Consider the following 23,965-nt stretch of genomic DNA (forward strand, 5'->3'; position numbering starts at 1 on the left):
GTCAGGGGACTGCAGCTCGTGGGAAAAATTGCTGGTGTCCAAGGAACTCCGGGAATTTTTTGTTAAAAAACAAGTTCGGGAGTAAAAATGTGGTAGTTAGTAAGGTGCTTCCAAACCCAACCAAGGGGAGGAAATGGAATCCAAGAATGCAGCTCAGGGGGCAGAAGCAGACCTACAGAGATTGTGAGTAATGTTCAAATAGGCTGGGGAGGCTTAGGGCTTGGCCCAGGCAAACCGGTGTGGAGTAGAGCATGTCCCAAGGAGAAGAGAAAGCTAGTTGTTAAGCAGGTTCGTAGACAAGAGGAAATGTTAAGGGGTACAAAGGCAGTGGCTCAGGCTAAGCAGGGACGATGGTTGAATTGGGAAGGTGTAGAGAAGAAAAAGCTTAGTTGGAAAGAGCTCTGGAGTATGGAGGAAAGATTCATAACGGCCTCTCCACGGAGAATTTCACCGGCTGATTCAGGAGCTCCGCTTCGATGATGTTTGGTTCCAACGCTATTTCCGACTGGATAAAAGCCAGTTCGAGCATCATGGTTTTTTTTAATTGTCTCTGTAGAGAAACAGGCTTTTTCTTTCTTTCAAAGCATTCACCTGAACTTCCCTCGTGTCCCCTACAACCTAATGATGATGAAAATAAAAAAGCCTATTTAAGCTTACACATCTAAAACTTCTAGAGAGCAAAGCAGATATTATACTTGATGGCACATTATCAACATTGTTCCACTTTTGTTCTTAACAGACAGACACATCTAATGAAGGATTTATAAAGATAAATGTTCCACGCACTTCCTACTCCATAATTAGCCAGACAGGCTGGGACTGTCATCAAAAGACAGAGAAAACAGACTACTTTCAAAGGACTGCAGTGGACGATAATTTCTAAAGGAATTGTGGAAAGGAATGTGCATCCATACTGCTCATTTGCCTTCAAAAGGCACAGACTAAAAGTTATTAGTGCTGTTTCTGTCTGAGTTTGCAACTAAGTCAAATGCACATATTGCGAGATGAAGCTAGTTTACCGCGGTTCTACCAGCGCGATGAAGATTCACTGACTAAACCGAACCAAAATGTTGCGCTTCAGGAGCAAAAAGACCAGAAAGACAATGATGTAGCGTTTTGTTGTAGCGAAAAGTTTGCGTTAACAGCAAACGACAGGAACAAATAACTGCTTTAGTGATGAATGTTAGTTTATCAATGTCACAATGACGTGACGACTAATTAGTTTGATTGGTCAACCTCAAAAATCATTTAAAATGCCCATGCCTATTTTTTCCATTTCCTTGGTATTATAATGATTATTATTTTATTTTTTCCACAAATAGTTGGGTGACACTTTATGGTATAAGTATCAAAATTTGGGTTTTTAGGTTGGTTCTCTCCCAAAAGTTTTTTATAAGATACAGAATAGTCACTGAAAAATTGGCTTTACCAAACGGTAGAGCAGGACATTGAAAGGTTATATCTTGTTATATGTGGTGTCAACTGTTTCCACACAGGGGACAAGCTCTTCTGATGGATAAACAGTCAAATCCAAAGAATCGTGAATAGAAACAAACACAAATGTTTTATTAACTTTTTTTTTTATTTGTATTCATATTATCAATTCATGTAGTGAATATACCTCAGGGTATAAATAAAGTAACCTGAATAAAGAAACAAAAAAAAATTGTACCAAAGCTCAAGTCAAAGTTTTGCAATAAACACTTTACCACAGGCAGCATTTCACATTATTTGTTAGAATAATGGCATGGAAACCAGTTGTATGATAAGACTCTAAAATATTGAAAAGCAAAAATGCCTGTTTGCATCACTGTCCATTCATCCAACGTAATGAAGACTGTGTTTTGCTCTGCGAGTGCCTGCTTGTTTTCAGCTCCTCCTCAGACGTTCATCGACAACATGAGGAACTATAACGTAAAGTGGAGAATAGTGAAGTTAGTTCACAATGACATGAGGGTAAATCTTTTTGGACTTGACACACAGCAGTAGTTTTACCTGCATGATGTTCATGTTTACCCGTCCCCTCTTGAACTCATCCATGGCCTGGAAAGCTCCTGGATACGAGACACAGTTTTCAGAGCTTAAATGAGTGATTAACTGTGTTATGGTTCATTTTACCACAACTATGCCTCTGTTCATTTAATGACAATAATTTGGTTATTCTAAACCCTGTGGAGGATTTAATTTCAATGTTGTCTTTTTCAACGTACTGAACATGTTTTCCAGACGGACGATGCAGGTAAGGTAGTCGTCAAAGTCGATGTCATAGTTGTTGTCAGCAAACCTCAAACCTATCAGCTGCAGGAGCTGGTTGTTCAAATGCATACCTTCAAGAAAACAAAGTGGTAGTTAGCTTTTTAACCCAAATGTGTATATATAAGGTTTACTCTTAAACATTAAGCCATTACAAAAAACTAATGCTTGGATGCACCTTAATGTTGGATGTAGCGCTGATACTGATACGACTATCTGTGTGAGCTCCTGCAATCCTTCTTTTGTTACTTTTAATATCATTAGTACAGACTGCGTTGTTATAGAACTTTAATTCTAAAGATAACTTGGCATCTTGTGAATCATTGAAAATTAAATATGCCATTTATGTAAAAACATGATGAGTGCATGCCATGCATTAGTGCAGGGGTCGCCAACCGGTCAGAGACTAAGAGCCGCATTTTTTACTGTGTGACCACAAAGAGCCACATTATTTAGAAAAATGACCGAATTCTCTCAGTTACATCCATCTGTTCTTGACTCTTAACTCTCGTCTCGGTCACGTGATGCATCAACGCTGATATTAAATCCATGAACCGAGCAAAATCAGTCAAAAACAGGCGTGTTTGGAAAGCTTCGTCCCAGTGAGGAGACAGAAGAAGAGGCTGTGACCACCAAGAAAAATAAAGCTGCATTTTGAAGGCATGTTTAAGCGTTAACATAGCGTCCAGAGAGCGTTAGGAGGTAGAGAGTCGTTATGTCAGGAGGACGCTGCTAATAAAGTTACATACAAGTACACAGTGGATTCAAGTTTATTATATTTACTAAATACCACAGTATCTGTGTTGGTCATATCGTTTTATTTTGTAGTATTTATCCGCCACACCGTGAAAATATTGTCCGACATTAAACCGGCCCATGAGGCAAAAAAAGGTTGCAGACCGCTGCCGTACTGAACTCAAACGAAGCGAACACGCACATTAAAAAAACCCACAAACACAAATGTTGATATGAACGTAAGAGCCGCATGAAACCAGACAAAGAGCCGTGGGTTGGCCACCCCTGCATTACTGTTTTCAAATATGAGATCATAAAAAATCTATCGAATAATTTGAAATACAGATATTAAAATATACGGTATATTTTAATTATTAAGTAAAATATTATTTTTTATTAATATCTGTATTTCAAATATATTATATACCGAAAACATTATGTAATGTATTCTGTTCAAGAATGATCAGTTTTTTCAGCTGAAGGTCAATCTTCTGGCTTTATTTGGGGCTTTTAACTGCATCTCTTTAGTTAATAGCTTTTTCAAAATAAACAGTTAGTGGTCCTCGACTGGACTACATATTTTTCAAAGTATTTGCATTTTGATGAAAATGTTTGTGTAACAATAAGCATTCCTTGCATAAGTGCATTTTAACATAACCGTAATCTGTTACTAGCTCCCAACCAAAAAAAATTAAATGTCAGTCAGATTGTTAGATGAAAATATGATCAGAAAAATAAAGTGTCAGCAGCTCGGCAAAAACTTTGAATGGGAGTCAGTTGACTCACCTGCAGCTTTGAGAGCAATGCGAAGCTCATAGGATGACATCTTTCCTGAGCGGTCCGTGTCAAAGGACAGGAAGAGCATCTGCAATAACAAAGATTTCCCTGAAACCTCCTTTATGACAAGAAAGTCTCTTCCTTATCATTTCCAACACCACAATTGGTTTACAGTTTTAACACAAATAAATACGTACAATCCATTTCTTCATCTTTTCCCAGAAGACCTTAAACTCTTGGAACTCCAGCTTCCCTGTGTTGTCCACCTGGTTTACTGTGTTAAGGCAAAACTTCAAAAAACATCTTTGTAATCAGCTTATCCATTACTTCAAAACAGTACTTTTTGATCTCACACTGAAAGAAAAATAACTATAAATAGTAAAACAGGAAATTAGTGATGCAGCCAGTATTTCGGCAAGTTGTTCTGGTAATGGTCTCTAAAAAATTGTGAGCGTGTGTTGTTGTTTGTCTCGTTTGTCTCTGTGTGGCCCTGTGATGGACTGGCGACCTGTCCAGGGTGTACCCCGCCTCTTGCCCGATGACTGCTGGGATAGGCTCCAGCTCCCCCCGCGACCCGACCGACGGATTCAGTGGGAATAGAAAATGGATGGATGGATGGATGGATGTTCTGGTAATATTGGTCTTTGGTGCCAAGAGATCAGCAGAATTCACATACATCCATTCCTGATTAATAAAAGTAGTCACTCATACACATCAACAGTCACCACCATAATGTTGACTGTTCAGTCGAGTGACACTTGGGCCAGATCCAAAAACTAGAATAAGATGATATTGGATGTACCAAGTTTGGCTCCAGTGGTCAGTGTGGTGAGACATAAATGAACTTGACATTTTTCACGATTCAATGATGCTTAAAGTGATTATTTCAAAGGGAGCAACTAAAACTTTGGACACTTTATTAGATATTGGGGAAGAGCTTAAAGGGATAGTTCGCTTCTTTTGACATGAAGCTGTATGACATCCCATATTAGCAATATCATTTGTTACATCTGACTTGCCCCCTACTGCGTCCTGTGAGCCGAGTTCTGGCCTTGTTTTGGCATTGACGAAGGTAGTCCGGCTAGTTGGCTGGGGCTTAAAAAATAAAGCGTTTTGCTTCTCAAAATAATATGTGTTCAAAAGAGTAATACATTTGCATAACAAAATCGTTCATCCAGAAGAAGTCAGACCTCACAATCGCTTGGCGCTATTTTCTCTCCCTTAGTATCACTCCATGATTGCCACCTGCCGATAGCCGATAGCCGATAGCCGATAACGCCTGTTATGATGTTTGCTGCTCGGAAGCAGGGGACTGCTCGGTCTGCACTTCGGTCTGCACGGTCTACACAGCCCGTAGTGATATGAAGGGAGAGAAAATAGCTCCAAGCGATTGTGAGGTCTGACTTTTTTATTGCTTACATGGGATGTCATACAGCTTCATGTCAAAAGAGGCAAACTATCCCTTTAAGCAGGTTCTTAAAAACCAAGGGAATCTTCGCCAGTTATGAGATTCCACTCAAGATCTGAGTTACTCTGCATTCCCAATGCTGGAAAAGTAAAAGTTCAACACACGAGTCCTTTAACAAGTAGTCCATGCATCAACATATGTAAAACTAGATTAAATGTCCAAGCATGCTCATAATGCTAAATACTGAGAAAATCAGTACTAGGTATGTGCTTAAAGCAACCTGCACAGTGGAATGTTTCATCTGCAGTGCAAACTGTTGAGGCACCCCATTTTCCAACTCTGTACCTAACTTTGTGCATGAGAATGCGTGTGCTCTGCATGATATTATGATATGATCAATGTGTGTGTGTGTTTGGGTATGTATCAAGAAAGAAAGAGATATTTAAATCCTCACAACACCCATCCAAAGGTTTTGTAACATGGCGAAATGTTTTAAATGCAACAACATTTGAAAGTATTCGTAGATTTGTAACATGACCAGTCAGGCCATGTGTCAGCCATAACCTGGTTAAGGCAAATGGCCGTCCTCTCTGACTCTGGTTCCTCGTGTTTTCTTCACGTCACCAAGTGCTAGTTCAGAGGTAATTGTTGGGTTTCTTTGTGTAGAGACCCTTGACATAGCATTTTGTTATTAATACAGCTATATAGATAATATTGAATTGAACTCATTGAAAGTTGATGTAATGAAAGGTATGCGTCCAATGTAAACTGTGCAGACCGAGCACTCCCCTGCTTCTGAGCAGTAAACACTGTAACAGGTGCAGCTATCACTAGGTGGCTGGACGCATTGATATCAAGGGAGGCAAAAATAGCGCCAAGCGATGTGAGGTCTGACTTTTTCCTGCACAACAATTTTGTGATGCAAATGTATTACTCTTTTGAACGCATATTGTTTTGAGAAACAAGACGCTTTATTTTTTTTAGCCCCAGCCAACTAGCCGGACGACCTCGTCAACACCAAAACTCGGCTGGAACTCGGCTCACAGGACGCAGCGGGGGGGTAAGTCAATGTTCATAAATGATATTGCTAATATGGGATGTCATACAGCTTCATGTCAAAAGAGGCAAACTATCCCTTTAACGCTTAATGTTTGAGAGACCCTGATGCAGCCTGTGTATGCCTGCTAACATTTAAATCATTACCTTAACTCATTCAGGCATAAGGATACATCCATAAGGTTGATGATACTGTGGCAGGTGCTAAGACTCAGACCATCAAACTTGATCTCTTTTCCTGAGGACAGAGGATTAACATAATGACACAGCATAGAACAAAATACCAACATGCAGTGATATTACACATATACTGAGTGCCAACACTGTAACTAGAAAATGACTTGTAATACTGTCCTTTTATAGACGTAGTTGTAGTTACTGTACTGAATAGATTAGCTGCTTTAAATTTTTGCCGGTTTGAATTTTTTTTTATTTGTTATTCATCTTGTTGGACTTCCTATTCCTGCACCATCTGTTGTTTCTTTACTTGTGAAGTAATTTGTTCCTTGTATACTCATCTTCTCCATGTTTGCATTATGGTACTCTTCCAATATACATCATGACAATGTATACTTACGCCTGCTGAGAACACCATTCAGCATCTGCTGAAGCTCTCTTACAGAGATAGCCTTGTCCTGCAGACAGAGCAGAATGGGCACGTTAAACTTAGACATAATCCTGAAACCAATTATCAGAACATTTGCTGATCTCCAGATAATGGACATTTTCAAATCTGAGCCTTTTACTGTAAAATGAACAGTTCTTGTTTGAGCAGACGAAACATGGAAGCTCGGTCTTTACAGTATATTCATAAATTCACATTTTCTCTATGTTGGAAAATTATTAAAATCTCGAAATTATGTAATATTAAAACTTTATGAACCATTTACTTGGAAACTTGAAGGATGAAAATATCAAGATAAAGATCCATAAAGTTGTTACCTAAAGTAGCAAATGATGAACAGTTGCTTACTACACATTAATCTTATGTCTGAGGTCATGTGACACAGGATCTTTCCAGTCTCTTGACGCTGTGATGCTTTGCTTTGCAGTAAGACGTATTGCATCACTTCCTGTTATCTTGCTTGTGCACTGTGGAATTTCTTGCTCCGCTTGGACTACTGATAATCACTTTATTTCTATCTATAACTTACACAATTTTGCATAAGCCGCTTTCGGACAGACCGTTCTAAGAAAGTAGTTATCAGAACTACCCTCCTTGAATTTCGTTCTGATAACTATCCTTCCCCAGCGGAACTGTTTCAGTCTGCATTCGCACATGAGTCGGGACCTGATAGGGACTGATACGCCGCGCGCAGCCGTCTGCTTCAGTGACGTGTGAGCCGTTAGCCGTTTAGCGCTACATTCAAACACAAAACAAAACGGTAAAAGTAATGAGAGTAGAAAAAACACCACCAAGAAGCTAATATGGAGAGCGGGGAGGCCACTGTGTTTATGGTCTGCATGATGGTGATATTAATCATGGACAATCACATCAGGCATGGAGGCTGGAAAAGCTCACAGAGAGAGTCAGGAGACGATATTTTTTTTATTTCATGAAGGAAGAAAGGAGAGCAGAGCGCTGCAGACAAATGAGACCAGTGTAAGTTTAACTTATTAAACACCCGCCGGTTGTGTCTGTGTCCTATGAGGAAGCATTTCAGCCGTGATAGCATGACATGGGGCGTAGCTACCAACCACCACACACCTCCGTCAGATCGTTCTATAGAACCATGAAAAGACCCGACCTCGGAGAAGGAGCTAAATAGTTATAGGAACTAAGGGAGAAAGCCCCGAGTTCCTGTATGTCCGAACACGGGAGAAAACAGCCCCGCGGATTAAAAGGTTATTAGAACTGCCAAAGGTTCCTACAGTCCGAAAGCGGCTATAGTTAAACTCTATAGCTTACCGTTCTGTTCTAACACACTCCTCCAGATCTTTAATCTTTATTCTCACTTTTTAACGGTGTGTCTGGTTCTCTAGCGTAGCATGGCTACCGGTTCTCTTCCTCCATCTCCTGCTTTCACCTGCTCCGTGTGTCAGATGTTTAGTTACTCCTCTGCCTCCTTTAGCGATAATGGTACATGTAACAAATGTAGTCTTTTTGGAGGCGAGGTTATCTGAATTGGAAGCTCGGCTCTGCACTGTTGAAAATCAACCGATAGCGAGCCAGGTCCCCCAGTGTGGAGCCACCTAGCGTAGCTAGCTCAATTAGCCTCCCCCTAGCAGAACCTGAGCAGCCAGGATTACAACGAGGCTGGATGACTGTCAGGAAGAGGCATAGCTCTAAAGGCAAGCCCGTTGTTCACCATCGACCTGTCCACGCTTCAAACAGATTTTCCCCTCTCAGCGACACACCCGCTGAGGAAAAAACCCTGGTAACTGGCAGCTCTATAGTCAGAAACGTGGCATTAGAGACACCAGCGGCCATAGTCAAATGCATTCCAGGGGCCAGAGCGGGCGACATAGAATCCTATTTAAAACTGCTGGCTAAGGATAAACGTAAATATAGTAAAATAGTTATTCATGTCGGCGTTAATGACACCCGGTTACGCCAATCGGAGGTCACTAAAATTAATGTTGCATCGGTAATTTTGCCAAAACAATGTCGGACTCCATAGTTTTCTCTGGACCCCTGCCAAATCTGACCAGTGATGACATGTTTAGCCGCATGTCGTCCTACAATCGCTGGTTGTCTAGATGGTATCCAGCAAACAACGTGGGCTACATAGATAATTGGCAATCTTTCTGGAGAAAACCTGGTCTGATGAGGAGAGACGGCATCCATCCCACTTTGGAAGGAGCAGCTCTCATTTCTAGAAATATGGATGAATTTATTTGCCACCCTAAAACATGACAACCCAGGGCTCAGACCAGGATGCAGAGTTGTAGTCTTACACACTTCTCTGCAGCTTCCCACCTGCTGCTACCCACCCAATCAATTAACACAAAAGGAGCAAATCCTCTTGTGCAAAAAGAAATTATTAAAACAAAAACTTTAACTGAACAAAAACATCAAACTATTAAATGTGGTTTGCTGAATATCAGATCTCTCCTTTCGAAGTCTCTGTTAGTGAATGAGTTGATTTGTGACCATCATATTGATATATTTAGTCTTACAGAAACCTGGCTGCAGCAGGAGGATCATGTTAGCATTAATGAATCAACTCCCTCTGACTGTTTAAATGTTCACGTTCCTCGAACCACAGGCAGAGGAGGAGGAGTGGCAGCTATTTTCAGATCAGGGTTACTAATCAGTCCCAGACCCAAGATTAGTTTGAGCTCTTTTGAATCTCTGATTCTCAGTTTTTCCCACGCAAAGTGGAAATCCCAGAAACCTCTTGTGTTTGTTGTTGTGTATCGTCCACCTGGCCCTTATTCTGAGTTTCTGTCTGAATTCTCAGAGTTTTTATCCCAGTTAGTGCTGAGTACAGATAAAGTCATTGTAATGGGTGACTTTAATATTCATGTAGATGTTGAAAATGACAGCCTAAACATGAACTTTAATTCTATATTAGACTCTATTGGATTTTCTCAGTGTTCACAGAGCGACTCACTGCCTTAATCACACCCTTGATCTTGTGCTGACTTATGGCATTGAGAGTGAACAGTTAACAGTGTTCCCTCATAACCCTGTCTTATCTGACCATTTTCTGATAACCTTTGAGTTTACATTACTTGACTATACAGTTTCTGAGAAGAAATTTACATATAGAAGGTGTCTATCAGAGGATGCTGTAACCAGATTTAAAGAATTAATTCCATCATCCTTTTCTTCACTGCCATGTGCAGATATGACAGAGGACGACTACCTAAACTTTACTCCAGCAACACTCAACTCTCTTGTTGACAGCACTATAGTTTCAATGCGTACAGCACTGGACAATGTTGCCCCTCTGAAAAGGAAGGTAATCAGTCAGAAGAGGTTGGCTCCTTGGTATAATACACAGCTGCGTGCTTTAAAGCAGACTGCAAGAAAGCTTGAGAGACAGTGGCGTTCCTCTAATTTAGAAGAGTCTCAATTAGTCTGGAAAGATAGTTTAATAACGTATAAGAAAGCCTTTCGTAAAGCTAGAACTGCTTATTCATCATTGATAGAAGAGAATAAGAACAATCCCAGGTTTCTTTTCAGCACTGTAGCCAGGCTGACTAAAGCCCTATTCGGACGGGACTAATTTAATGGGGGGACCTGGGGTAAAGTAATAATAACCGGGAAATCTAGTCCCGTCCGAACGCGCCATGTCAGTAAAGATAGCGGAGTATGTCGGTAAACTTTGCCGAGAATTCTACCTCCTGTGAAACGGTCCGGAGTATCTACCATAGGTAATACTAATCCCGTGCGAATGCGACCTTCGGTAATAAGTACGGAATATGTCGTCACATCCTTCTAAAGATAGAAACAATTAGGTGTAAAATAGAAAATGACACTTAAGTTTTGTTGTGCAATCCTTTTTTTAAACTATACTTTACATTCAGGTAAAATAAGTATCCTGAGCAAAACTTTTGGTGAACAGTACTTTACATTAAGGTCAAAAATGAATAAATCTTCTGTTCTGTTATACTGTACAATACGTTTTAGTAATACTTATCATTCAGGTAAACAAACAAAAAAGTCTTCTGCGTTTGTATATAATAATTTTGGAGCAGAATGCTTTATATTCAAGAAAACTCCTCCCATGTTAGATGAATATTACAGGGATTTCTTGTCCCGTCCGAATTGGTCATTTCTTCTCCCTGGCGTCATCTGGTTAACCAACATTACCATACGTCCCCCCATTGAACTAGTCCCGTCCGAATAGGGCTAAAGAGTCCAAGCTCTGTTGAGCTAGGTATTCCTTTAACTCTCAGCAGTGATGATTTCATGAGCTTCTTTATTAATAAAATTGTTTCTATCAGAGAGAAGATTGATGGAGTCCTTCCCACTATTATCAGTGATGTATCATCAAGTACAGCAGCTTTAGAAGTATCTTTAGAACCTGATTTGTATTTAGACGACTTCTGTCCAGTTGATCTCTCTGAACTAACAACAGCAATAGTCTCTTCTAAACCATCAACTTGTGTTTTAGACCCAATCCCAACCAGACTGTTCAAGGAGGTTTTCCCATTAATTGACACTTCCACATTGGATTTGATCAATCTGTCTTTGTTGACAGGATATGTACCTCAGACTTTTAAGGTTGCTGTAATTAAACCTTTACTTAAAAAACCTACTCTTGATTCAGAGGTGTTGGCTCATTATAGACCTATATCCAATCTCCGTTTTATGTCTAAAGTTCTTGAAAAAATAGTTGCAGCTCAGCTTTGTGATCATTTACACAGAAATAATCTGTTTGAAGAGTTTCAGTCAGGATTCAGAGTGTATCATAGCACAGAAACTGCACTGCTGAAAGTTACCAATGATCTCCTCTTAGCCTCTGATAGCGGACTTGTGTCTGTGCTTGTCCTGTTGGATCTCAGTGCTGCATTTGATACGGTCGATCACAGTATCTTATTACAGAGACTTGAACATGTAATTGGGATTAAAGGAACTGCATTAGGCTGGTTTAAGTCATATTTATCTGATAGATTTCAGTTTGTTCTTGTAAATGAAGAATCTTCCTCACACACCAGAGTAAGTCATGGAGTTCCCCAGGGTTCTGTGCTTGAACCAATTCTTTTCCCTTTATACATGCTTCCATTAGGTAACATTATTAGACAGCATGGCATAAATTTCCATTGCTATGCTGATGATACTCAGCTGTAATTATCTATAAAACCAGATGAACCCAATAGGTTGGTCAGAGTACAAGCATGTCTTAAAGACATAAAGACCTGGATGACTCAGAACTGTCTGCTTCTAAATTCAGACAAAACTGAAGTCGTTATCTTTGGACCTGAGCGCTTCAGGGAGAAATTGTCTAGCTATATAGTTACTCTAGATGGTATTTCCTTGACTTCTAGTTCTACAGTGAGGAACCTTGGAGTTATTTTTGACCAGAATTGATCATTTGACTCGCATATAAAACAGGTTTCTAGGACTGCCTTCTTTCATCTTCGTAATATTGTTAAAATCAGGAACATCTTGTCTCAGAGTGATGCAGAAAAACTAGTCCATGCATTTGTTACTTCAAGATTGGACTACTGTAATTCTTTATTTATGGGCTGTCCCACATATTCTCTGAAAAGCCTTTAGTTGATCCAAAATGCTGCAGCCAGAGTTTTGATGAGAACTAACAGGAGAGATCATATTTCTCCAGTTTTAGCTTCTCTTCATTGGCTCCCTGTTAAATTCAGAATAGAATTTAAGATTCTTCTCCTTACATATAAAGCTCTTAATGACCGAGCTCCATCACATCTTAAAGATCTCATTGTAAGATATTTTCCTAACAGAGCACTTCGTTCCCAAACTGCAGGTTTACTTGAGGTTCCCAGAGTTTCTAAAAGTAGAATGGGAGGCAGAGCCTTCAGCTATCAGGCCCCTCTCTTGTGGAATAAACTGCCAGTAAATGTCCGGGAAGCAGACACCCTTTCCACTTTTAAGAACAGGCTTAAAACTTTCCTTTTTTATAAAGCTTATAGTTAGGGATGGCTCAGGTGATCCTGAAACATCCCATAGTTAAGCTGCTATAGGCCTAGACTGCTGGGGGGCCTCATCTGTCACACCTTTCCTCACTTTACTCTCTTTATGTATATGTGACATTATTGTGGTCATTAACTCGTGTTTCCCTGTTCCAACAGATATCCTTTGAATGGTGTTACAGTGCCGTCTGGTGGTTTCCTTAGCTAGGAAATTGTTTTTGAATTGGCTCTATATGAACGAATTGGATTATTTTATGAATAATTATGATTACAATGAACTGAATTCCAATTGGCTTGAATTGGACTTACTATCTAAGAGCCTTGAGATGACATTTGTTGTATTTGGCGCTATATAAATAAAAATGGATTGAATTGAATGTGACAACTTATCACCTTTAAAGCTTTGTTGGTCCCCAGTGGCTGACAAACATGTCTGACTTTGTTGCTGCTCATTTTCTATATTCCCTCAGTAATTCAGTGTTCATGTGTGCTAACGTTTATAGTGTATCACTTTGACTGAATATCAACAGAGGTCTCATCATGCTAAGACAAACCTGAGTTCTGCACATATTGAATTTTGACCTGGTAGAGGAGATCTCAGAGGATCGCCAAAGTTGTTCAAAATCATCCTCCGCAAAAACTATATACTGGCTGAGAGATTTCACTGAATTATCTTTATAATTGTGGGAGGCTTGTTTCTTACTGCACCAGCTAGCTGCTCAAACAGCCTCCGCAGGCCTTTCTCCTCATGTGTCTCCTCCTCCGGAGGGCTGGGCATTGGCGGCTGGTGGAAATAACACAGCATCAGTACAAGCAGACTTGAATGGTTGACTGAACAGGTGATTATCAGTGTTTGGGTGATTTACTTACATCTGGCAGGTCAGCATCAACATTGCTCCCCATCTCTCTGTGGACCAAAACCAAAAGCTCTTAAACCAGGTGGCATGACGCTCGTTTTTTGCTCCTTAATCTATAATTGATTTTTCACTTCAGACAGCATAAAACCTCTATGAAACCCACAAAGAAGAAATTATTTGGAAGATTATTTGTCTAAAATAAAATGTTCAGGGTGTGTAAAGCTTTGCATTTATTCTTGAACCCAGAGGTGAACACTCACATAGTCCCAGCCTTTTTCTCAGAGAAGATGCGGACAAGGAAGTTGGCCTCATGGTGGGGTTGGAAGGTGGTGGGGACAAGCAGATATTTCCCTGGAGGTAGAGTGAAACGCTCTGACACCTCCCGCATGTTGATGTAGGTCCTGCTACGAGCCTTGGACGCGTTATAGCGAAAGAAATCCTTCCCCAATTGGTCCTCATCATTTGGAGCCTGAATGAAAAGTCACAGAGAGAAAAGGTCAGATTATATTTGAGCACACTTGAAATAATGATAATTATAAAGTACAGAAAGGCAAACGAGCACCTGGCTGATGTGCCCATGATTGAATCATTGACCAATAGGAGGTGGAATTTATTCAGTCAAATAGCTGTAGATGTTCATCTTATGTGCAATTCAAACTCGTGTCCAAGCTGGACTAAACAAATACATATCTGTTTGTCCTTGTGAAGATAAACTGATACGACCTAAACATAAGAAACGGACCTTTAGATATTTGTTTTCGTGGATGATAAATAGAGTGAGGGTGGTTTAGAAGGTGGTGGGTTTGTGCTTCGTTCTGCCAGTTGCTGGTTCAATCACCAACATCTCCAGTTAACATGTCGAAGCTACCGAGCTCCACATTGTATTTCTCACTCGTAGATTACTTTGAAGAAAAAAATCTGCTAAATCTATGCAATGATATTAAATATCTTGAATTACTTCATTATTTTAAATGTAAATGTACTTTATTTATACAGCCCTTTACAAACAATCCTTACGGTGTACCAAAGTGCTTTACAGCAGATAATAAATAAAGAGAAGAATGAGTAAAAACAAATAAAAACAATAAAAGAACAGTAAATAAAATACAACAAAATCCATCCATCCATCCATCCATTATCTTCCGCTGGTCCGGGGATCGGGTCGCGGGGGCAGCACCTTGAGCAAAGAGACCCAGACGTCCCTGTCCCCGGCCACTTCCTCCAGCTCTTCTGGGGGGACCCCGAGGCTTCCCAGGCCAGCCGAGAGACATAGTCTCTCCAACGTGTCCTGGGTCTTCCCCGGGGCCTCCTCCCAGTGGGACGGGCCCGGAACACCTCACCGGGGAGGCGTCCAGGAGGCATTCTCACCAGATGCCCGAGCCACCTCATCTGACTCCTCTCGATGCGGAGGAGCAGCGGTTCTACTCCGAGCCCCTCCCGGATGACCGAGCTTCTCACCCTATCTCTAAGGGAGAGCCCAGACACCCTGCGGAGGAAACTCATTTCGGCCGCTTGTATTCGCGATCTCGTTCTTTCGGTCACTACCCACAGCTCGTGACCATAGGTGAGGGTAGGAACATAGATTGACCGGTAAATCGAGAGCTTCGCCTTCTGGCTCAGCTCCTTCTTCACCACGACGGGCCGGTGCTGAGCCCGCATCACTGCAGACGCCGCACCAATCCGCCTGTCAATCTCCTGTTCCATTCGTCCCTCACTCGTGAACAAGACCCCGAGATACTTGAACTCCTCCACTTGGGGAAAGATCTCATTCATACAACAAAATCGATTAACATAAAATAAGATAAAAGTGCCATCATACTACTGGGTATTAAAAGCAATCCTAAATAAGTAGGTTTTTAGCCTAGATTTGAAGAGGCCCAGGTCAGAAATAAGACGCAGGTCGACGGGGAGCTTATTCCAGAGCCTGGGGGCAGCGATGGAAAAGGCTCGGTTACCCCAGTGTTTGTATTCTGACCTGGGCACTTCCAGCAAGAATTGATTTGTTGACCTCAGAGCTCTACCAGGATTGCGGACTGTTAAAAGCTCAAATAAATATGATGGGATGAGGCCTGAGCTTTAAAACAAACATTAAAAGTTTAAAATCAATTCTATAAAGGACAGGAAGCCAATGGAGGGAGTTAAGAACAGGAGTGATGTGCACACGTCTGTTGGTGTTGGTTAAAAGTGTTGGTTGTTGTCAACAATTCGTTTCTATTCAGATTACAATGAATAACACAGTATTTAATCACATATTAATGTAGAACACTGAGAACCCCCTCTAGAATTTTTCATATTTTTGCATAAATATCACCCCAACATCATCAGATTTTGAAACAAATAGACAACACAGTTAAACCAAAGATCCACAAATATATAACATGTTATTATTGATTATTGATTATTATTATTATTGATTGTTATTATTGATTGATCAAACGTTCATTCAAATATATTGCTGCCCTCCCAGGAGAGGTCTATCCCTTTCAGAACAAGGTGACAGATGGACTCAGGGTAACCTGTCAGGCCTCTGTGACATTGGCCTGTGTTCAAACATTTTTCTGGACATTCACTAAATCCTAGAAACTAATCTAGGCACTAAAATGACATATTCATTCAACGAAACAGACAGTGGAGCGAGGCTTCTACATAAAAACTGCATAAAAATGCTGATGTTAAAAGTGTGTTTGCACAACAAATGTTATGGCACTTTCATTTATATGGCAGCACATTTAAAATAAAACTAAATGCTAAAAGCTACACACTACTTTTGGATTTTGCGTACAAATGCAATTAATCGTGAATAATCAGGGAAATCATGTGATTAATTAGATTAAAAATTTTAATGGTTGCCCAGCCCTAGAGGAAACCCATCGACATCCCAGAGCTGAAGCTGTTCTGTTTGCAGGAATATAAAATGCCTCCATGCAGATGTGCAACTGATCAACAGTTACTAGAAAGTTTTTGTTGCAGTTATTACTGCACACCAGATATTTCAGGGCACTGAAATATAATAATAATGATTTTTAATTTCAGTGGATTCACAAACTTTTGCGCACCACACGAACGTCTACAACCACATTAGTTTATACTTTTGGCAGATCTCATTTTTAAATAGTCATAAACTTAAAGGTCTGCTCTTATTGTTCAGAGTTTAAAACCATCACAGGGCCTTAACAATGTTCTACAACGCAGACACATCATCAGAAGTTTCAGCTTACAGCTGCCTCAAGCTACTTCTGAAAAAGGCTTCAAATAAAGTTGTTCATAAACAGTGGATCAGCATTAGGCCCCATGTTGTGATTGAACCGAATGAATAACCATTTTCAAAGCGCCAAATCTCCTGTCATGTTGCGATGATATATTTATGATTTATGTCAGTCATACTGTTAAAAAGTATGGTATTTATTTATTTATTTATTTTTTACTGATCCAGAATTATTATTTGAAAAAAATATTGAGAGGAAAGACATATATGGATAAAAAGATTATTCTTTGATGTTTAGAAGCTCCTCAACTCTTCAATGACTAAAATATATTTTCTCAGCTTGATTAGCATTTACCAAAAGTGGAATTCTGTTTTTATTCATTGAAATCAAGTTTATTTTATCATTGTTGAACAGGAAACCTTAAAGCCAGTGCTGATAACTTCTATCCTGGTGGTTTGTTTCTATTTTCTTTTTTTACCACATCACTGTCAGAAAAATGCTTTAACGTATTCAATGTGTTGAAACCTCAGTAGTACGATACAAAGTAAAACTATTAGAAGGGAAATATAAAGGATCAAAGATGTTTCTTTCTTTCTGACCTCAAACACAGCAAAGCCGATGGTCTCTAGGTCCAGGCCTTCTTTCCTGAGCTTTCGCCTGTTCTTTTGCATTAAAGCGATCACCACACTACACACGTCATCGTCATCATCGGCATCCTCCAGCTCCAGTCTGAACTGTGGGTTGGTCCAGAAAGTGTCTGCAGATCACAAGTGGGGCCAGTTTAGGGTGGTTTTGCACCAAAAAGCAACAAATTAAATATGGACCAAAGAAAAAAACTCAAAATTTGCGTCATTGAACATTACAATTTCAAAGTATGCCACACAATGTGTTAAGTTGGTCTCACCGATGTAGTTCCTGCAGCCTCCAGCGGTGGAACCACGAATCCAGTCTCCCTCAAACACATTGACCTCCCAGTGGCGTTTTGTGTCATCAGTCAGGGAGTCAGGAGTCATGTTGCAGATCTCCACCTTGTTGTAGTTCCTCTTGAAGTCCTCAAACTCCATCCTAGAGTCACAAACACCATATATAAATATAGAAGAGGGGTTTGTGGAAATATTTGTGATATTAACCACAAAAACAGCATGTTAATCATCCATTTTCATCAAAGCCTTCATGTGGTCTCACCAGAATTCACCGTCTTCTGTTGAATTCTGCTGGATGCGATTTTTTTCTGCTTTGTCCACATAATCCCACTCTCTGGATCTGAAACATACAGGACATAAAATTATTTGGTACATCTTTAGCATCCAGGAATCAGCCAGGTGGAACCATTTACCAAAACCTAAGCATCAATCAGCATAATTTTGTTCCTTTTTTAAAAGATTTTTCAGCCTGCACTGGGTTACTTTTCTTTGTTTTAATTTAAGACATGAACATAGTTTAGCCAGACTGTGTTTGTCTATAATTGTGTTCTCAACCTGGATGTTAGGGCCCCTGGGAGTCCCAGGGAGGGGTCAAAAAATGCTTGTGGGGAGATTCAGGAATAATTATACAAATTATATTATTTCCATTAGAATAAATTTAATTTAGTGTGTTTGTTCGTGTCTGATCACAACAAGAAGCCTGATTATTTGGGGGCCGGGGGGCATGATTTGAAGGAGAGTCATTGCCTTAATGTAAGATCAAACACATCCATCCATCCATTTTCTATATCCGCTGAATCCGTCAGTCGGGTCGCGGGGGGCTGGAGCCTATCCCAGCGGTCAATGGGTGAGAGGCAGGGTACACCCTGGACAGGCCGCCAGTCCATCACAGGGCCACACAGAGACAAACGAGACCAACAACCACACACATGCTCACACTCACTCCTAAGGACAATTTTAGAGACACCAATTAACCTAACATGCATGTTTTTGGACAGTGGGAGGAAGCCGGAGTACCCAGAGAGAACCCACGCATACACGGGGAGAACATGCAAACTCCACACAAAAAGGGCCCAGCTGGGAGATGAACCTGGAACCTTCTTGCTGTGAGGCGACAGAGCTAACCACTTCAATTTTAATTAAAAACTTTCTTCAATTGCACTTTGGGTTTTGTATGTGCATTGTGTATCTTAAAAGCGTTTTTTTTTCTATTTACTTGTCACTCCAGGGGCCGTTCCATTCGACCTGACCCCAGGGGTTTCTGACTCTTATCAGCTTGACAGTCTGACCTCGAAAATTCACCTGAAAAAAAAGATAGAGAGGTTGTGACAATTAATTTATAACTGTTAAACGCACATGACATTAATTTCAATATCTGCTTCGTTATAAAGCTTTTTTTTCTCCTTTCATTCATTTTTTCTCTTTGAAAGCCTTTGAGTTCAATCTCACTCACCAAAATCCCATGTTACAGGTATGAATGATGCTGATAAAGATTGCCTAAATGACCACAGTGGTGTTATACATGGATTTAACCTTTATGAATCTCTGTGATCTCTCCTTTAGCACAAATGTATTAACTTATTAACTACATCTGAGTTTGTTCCTTGCTCTCAGAGGGTATTCTTACCTCCTCCAGGCCTGTGATGGAGTAAGCATGTCCCTTCACCAGGCCTGTGCTCGTCTTGGCCTCAGACTCTGCAGAGCTAGTGATCTAGAGAAAACCAAACCACCCAAAGAGGTTCACATTACCTGCGCATACTAAACACTATATCTGGGAAATGGCTGTCAATCAAATTGTGAAAATGAGGGGATGGGAAGAATTTACGTCAATAGAGCATCCCATCATGGAACCTCGGTCCAGGGCCTTCTTCATGATTGAGAACAGGTTGTTTGGAGCTGTTTTTGTTTCATACACTTCTCCCACTCCACCGGTGAAGTCCTCCATGGCCTCCATTGTGCTGCCACCCTTCAGGGATTCATAGCTGCCATGCATCCTTGAAAAAGGAAGAAATAGGAAATCACAGTGCTAAGCATGGAAATGACAAAGTGATAAAAACAAAAGTTAAACAGTAAATATTCTATTACTTAAAAAGGGTTCATATACACAACTGAGGAGCATGAATTTTAAAGCCGAAAGTCTGTGAGATGATAAAGGACATAAAAAGATTTAATAATTTGTTACTCAGTGGTATAAATGAAGTGAGTGATGTTACTTGGCATAAGCTTTCTCCAGCAGGGCGCTCCAGAACTCATTGTTGGAAGCAGAGTGAAGCATGATGAGTTGGTTTCTCACTGTCGGCAGTCTGTCATCCACCACTACGTCCAGCCATTTGTTGTGTTTCCAGAACTGAGGGACAATAACAGAATGGGTCACAAAACACCAGAACTAGCAAATGATGAGTAAATTAATCTTGTCTGATTTTGTAATTAAAAAATCTGCAAGCTTGTTGGATAATACAATGAACTTTTCTTTGTTTGTTGTCACATTTGTTACTTTGGCACATTTATTCGCTGCAACAGTAACAGGCGAGTATAACAGCCATAAATAAGCTATCAAATAAGATAGTATGAAATGGTTCTCTCTGTAACATTATGATTGCTACACAATAATAACCTGAAACCTCAGAACATTAAAGTAAAACAAGTGTTGAAACGGTTTAAATGTCTCATTGAATGGAAAACCCTTGTATTTTTTCATCAAGTCTTGTAAACAGTCTAGCAACTGTTAGAGGAAGTAAAGACTGGTACATTTCTCCTGCTTTATTTCTCAGCTGATTAGCATTTTTGCTTTCTTGTCTTTAGTTTTTCAACATCTGGGTCAAGAGGCAGCATCCTTACACCCTCACAGGAAGGCTGATGTGGGGAATTGTAACCTAATTACAGCCCCAATAGAGAGAAAGTTGTAAAAAGAAAAAATTTAATTTTTAATTATTATTACATTTACTTTGACAATTTCTCATTACAAACAGTATGAACCCAGGATGTGTTTTTTCTCTTTAACTTAATCAAATTTTCAATAATTTCAGGTTGTAACACTATCCAAAAAATGGTGGAAATTTAGGGCTAGTAATGAGGTTGTATATATATATATTGTATATGTACATATACAGAGAGAGAGAGATTGGGAAGGAGTTGCATACTTCTCCCTCTACAGTGCAAAATGTAATGAAACCATTACAGCAAGCCAAAGCTGGACACACAGGATCTCTTACCCTTCCATCCAACCGTCATTCATCAGTAGCTGACAGAAACCATGGACAACGGATTACTGTGGGAAACCTTTGTCAAGCACTACAATACAGAGTTCCATTCACATGGGTATGAAGGGGGATTATAACACCCGAAGCTCTTCGTCACTTGCTGTCCTTAATACCAGAATATTTTTTAAGTGTGAGAAGAAATAGCAACATTACAAAGTGATAAAATCTTTTCTGTCCCAGGTTTTTAGGATGTTTGTGAAATTTGAAATTCTCATGGACGCTGCATCCTCCGGACTAAAGAGGAGAGGGATCGTCCAGCTTGTTATCAGTTCTCAGTTTAAATCCCTGTATCTGATGGTATGGGGGTGCATCACCTGCACATCTGGAAAGGCTCCATCAATGCTGAAAAGTATATACAGGTTTCTTGAAGTTCCTTTCTTTCACAGCTTCTTTTGTTTTTTTGTAACTCAGTAATTATATAAAAGAGTCACAAATCCTGTTTAACAGCTTTCAAAGCTGTTTTTAACAAAGGCGCCACTGGTGAACAAGGACAACTCAAGGATATATCTGTATATGAATTAGAGCAGATTTAGTGAAAAGGGTATGTCAGCAAATAAACCATTTCTACTCTGAGGTTCTAACAGCCAATGGTGTACCTGGAAGTGAAAGATGCCAGCGTATCTGTGGTCAAAGTCCTGGTCATGGGGGATGACTCGAGCCAAAGCGTTTTTTTGCAGAGTCAAGGAGGCGATCGCTGCAAGGAGCCAGCAGTCTCCTGTAGTGACAAACAGGTGCCTCATTTATAAAAGAGTGAAATATATGTAAAAGACAGAAAAACAACTGGTTCACATGAAAAGAGTACGAACCAAGCTGTCCTTGGCAAATGTCTGTCCTGTTTGCATCCCCCACGATGAATTTTGGGTTGTCGCAAATCTCCTACAGAAAGGCCAAAAAAACAGAAAAGAAACAGGTTCATACATTTTAAAAGGACACTTGAGCGGTGACTCTAATGCTTTCGATAGGTGTGTTCACATTCCGTACATATTAATCATCTTGAAATCTCAGTCACCCCAACACAAAATACACAGCCCACACTATGCTGGCAGCTAAAGCATTCATTAAAGGCAACGCCCGGGACAGAAATGTGTAGTAAATATAACAAACCTGAGAGGTGTGTTATGTTAGGTGAGCTAACAGGTAAGGATATTTTGACATGAGCAAAGCGTAAGATGGTATAAGAGACTGTTGGAAAAATGAGTGACAGCCTCATTCATGGGCTAAGTTTGTACAAAGACCGTAATGTAAAGATAATAAAATGTCTGACCATGACCTATGAGCAGCTGCACACTGCCTTAGTCCACACTTTTCTGTAGATACCACTCCGGCACACAGGTGAACAGTCTTCATTCAGAGCTCAGAGAGTGCGCCAACTATTTACACAGTTTTCAGGCAGAACTGGTTTTGCAGCTTCAAATGCAAATACAGTTTGTTGCTTCTATTTTTACATTGGAGATAAATGGGAATAAAATCTTGTTAACTTAATTTAATATTTGCCATGATATTAGTAATTTTTCTGTTTGGATGCCACAACTTGTAAAGCTTTGGAGTATCAGTTCATTGAACTTTAATTCAGATTATTTATATAGTAATTATGGCTGGAAATGACTCGGTATACAGATTTCAGGATCACTTATGACCTAGTTTGATATGTTTTCTGGCAGCCACCTCTACAGCACCAACCAGTATAACAATAAAAATCCAGAAGTCTAACTTTGTATTGCCCTGAGCTCACATACCGTAGGCCTCTTCCATTCAATCTGGACAGGAACACTCTGGCTGAAGAAGAGTGAGGAGTCAGCGGCAGGGAAGTCTGGATCCTCAAACAGGACTCCTTTCTCGAGACATTCTTGCCGCAGCTGCTGAAAAGACTTCCCATCCCATTGTGTGTTTTCAGCCTGGATGGAGCCAGAGCTCCTGCCAGAGAGAGTGGATTGCAGGGGCATTCTCTTCTTCAGACAGAATCTCAGCGAGTGGAGTAGACGAAGGAGGGAGGTTAGGTGGCGAGGTGTGATGGAGTGAGTGTTTTTCTCTGTGACTGATCCAAAGACCAGTATGTCAGGTGGGTAGGGTTGGTTGGTGCACACCCTCCAGAAAGAAACTGGTTTGTCCTCCTTCTATTGAACCTCTCCCTCATCACTCACTCGCTCTCTGGGCTTGGTCAGAAGGGGGATTTATCCCTACTGACAACAAAAATCAATTTTTTTTAAATGACCAAAATTATGTGTTTTAAATAGGTGCTGATATTTACAAAAAGGAGAACTTCCTTGTTTCAACATAAAACAAATCAGTGGTCAGTCAATAGTATTACAACATTTTTGGAAATGAGGCTTTGAATTCCATCCATTTTCTATACCCGCTGAATCTGTCGGTCGGGTCGCGGGGGGGCTGTAGCCTATCCCAGCGTTCAGCTTTGAATTCTTAAAAATAAATCCCTAAGTGAATCGTTACCTTTTTGCAGTGGAGTAGTTTGAGTGCCCCAAGAGTCCCAGGAGCTTTGTCATCTGGGACATTTTTCCCAAGGAGTGTCCTGAAGCAAATTGGTCCTGGGTGAGGTGCTAGACAAAGTGTAATTCAAAACCCTTATGATGGATAGTTCAGGAACCTAGTTACTTCACCTGGGTTAGGAAGACCTGTTCATGGAGGCAACAACAATGAAACCTGGAGGGGTTTGATCAGGACAAAGGGTCTGCTTGATCAGAACCTGTGTGGTGTTATACCGGTTTGCCAACACAGTAATGAGCCAAAAGGCTTCTGTCATAGATTTACCAGTCAATCTATGTTCACTTATGGTCACGAACTGTGACCAAAAGAATTTCAAGCGATCACAAATACAAGCAGCAGAAATTAGCTTACTCTGAAGAGGGTCTGGGCTCACCCTTTGTGATAGGGCTCAGAGTACAGTCACTGCCCCCAGGCCTCATAAAGAGAGGTG

The 23,965-nt window shown here is 40.4% G+C and overlaps 1 protein-coding gene across 1 annotated transcript; it reads right to left on the reverse strand.

Moving 5' to 3' along the window:
- Positions 1 to 1,563: 1,563 nt before the first annotated feature.
- On the reverse strand, positions 1,564 to 23,100 carry capn9 (calpain 9). The gene is made up of 20 exons (XM_075464132.1): positions 22,770 to 23,100; positions 21,840 to 21,909; positions 21,630 to 21,748; positions 19,987 to 20,120; positions 19,599 to 19,767; positions 19,401 to 19,484; positions 18,990 to 19,075; positions 18,036 to 18,113; positions 17,755 to 17,915; positions 17,450 to 17,607; positions 13,905 to 14,113; positions 13,658 to 13,694; positions 13,491 to 13,571; positions 6,807 to 6,864; positions 6,403 to 6,467; positions 3,963 to 4,031; positions 3,775 to 3,853; positions 2,211 to 2,327; positions 1,996 to 2,054; positions 1,564 to 1,907 (listed from the first exon to the last, which is right to left on the reverse strand). The coding sequence occupies exons 1-20, from the start codon at positions 22,974 to 22,976 to the stop codon at positions 1,881 to 1,883; spliced, it is 2,067 nt and encodes a 688-aa protein (XP_075320247.1). The 5' UTR covers positions 22,977 to 23,100; the 3' UTR covers positions 1,564 to 1,880.
- Between the last annotated feature and the right edge of the window lie 865 nt (positions 23,101 to 23,965).

This window comes from Odontesthes bonariensis, chromosome 4 (genome assembly GCF_027942865.1).
Source record: "Odontesthes bonariensis isolate fOdoBon6 chromosome 4, fOdoBon6.hap1, whole genome shotgun sequence".
Taxonomy (NCBI): Eukaryota; Metazoa; Chordata; class Actinopteri; order Atheriniformes; family Atherinopsidae; genus Odontesthes; species Odontesthes bonariensis.

Coding starts and splice junctions, on each gene's coding strand:
- capn9 (XM_075464132.1), bottom strand. CDS start 22,976: ATGCCCCTGCAATCCACTCTCTCTGGCAGGAGCTCTGGCTCCATCCAG. Junction 20,121..21,629: donor CTGGCATCTTTCACTTCCAG/GTACACCATTGG, acceptor ATTGTCCCTCAG/TTCTGGAAACACAACAAATG. Junction 2,055..2,210: donor CCGTCTGGAAAACATGTTCA/GTACGTTGAAAA, acceptor TCTCGTATCCAG/GAGCTTTCCAGGCCATGGAT.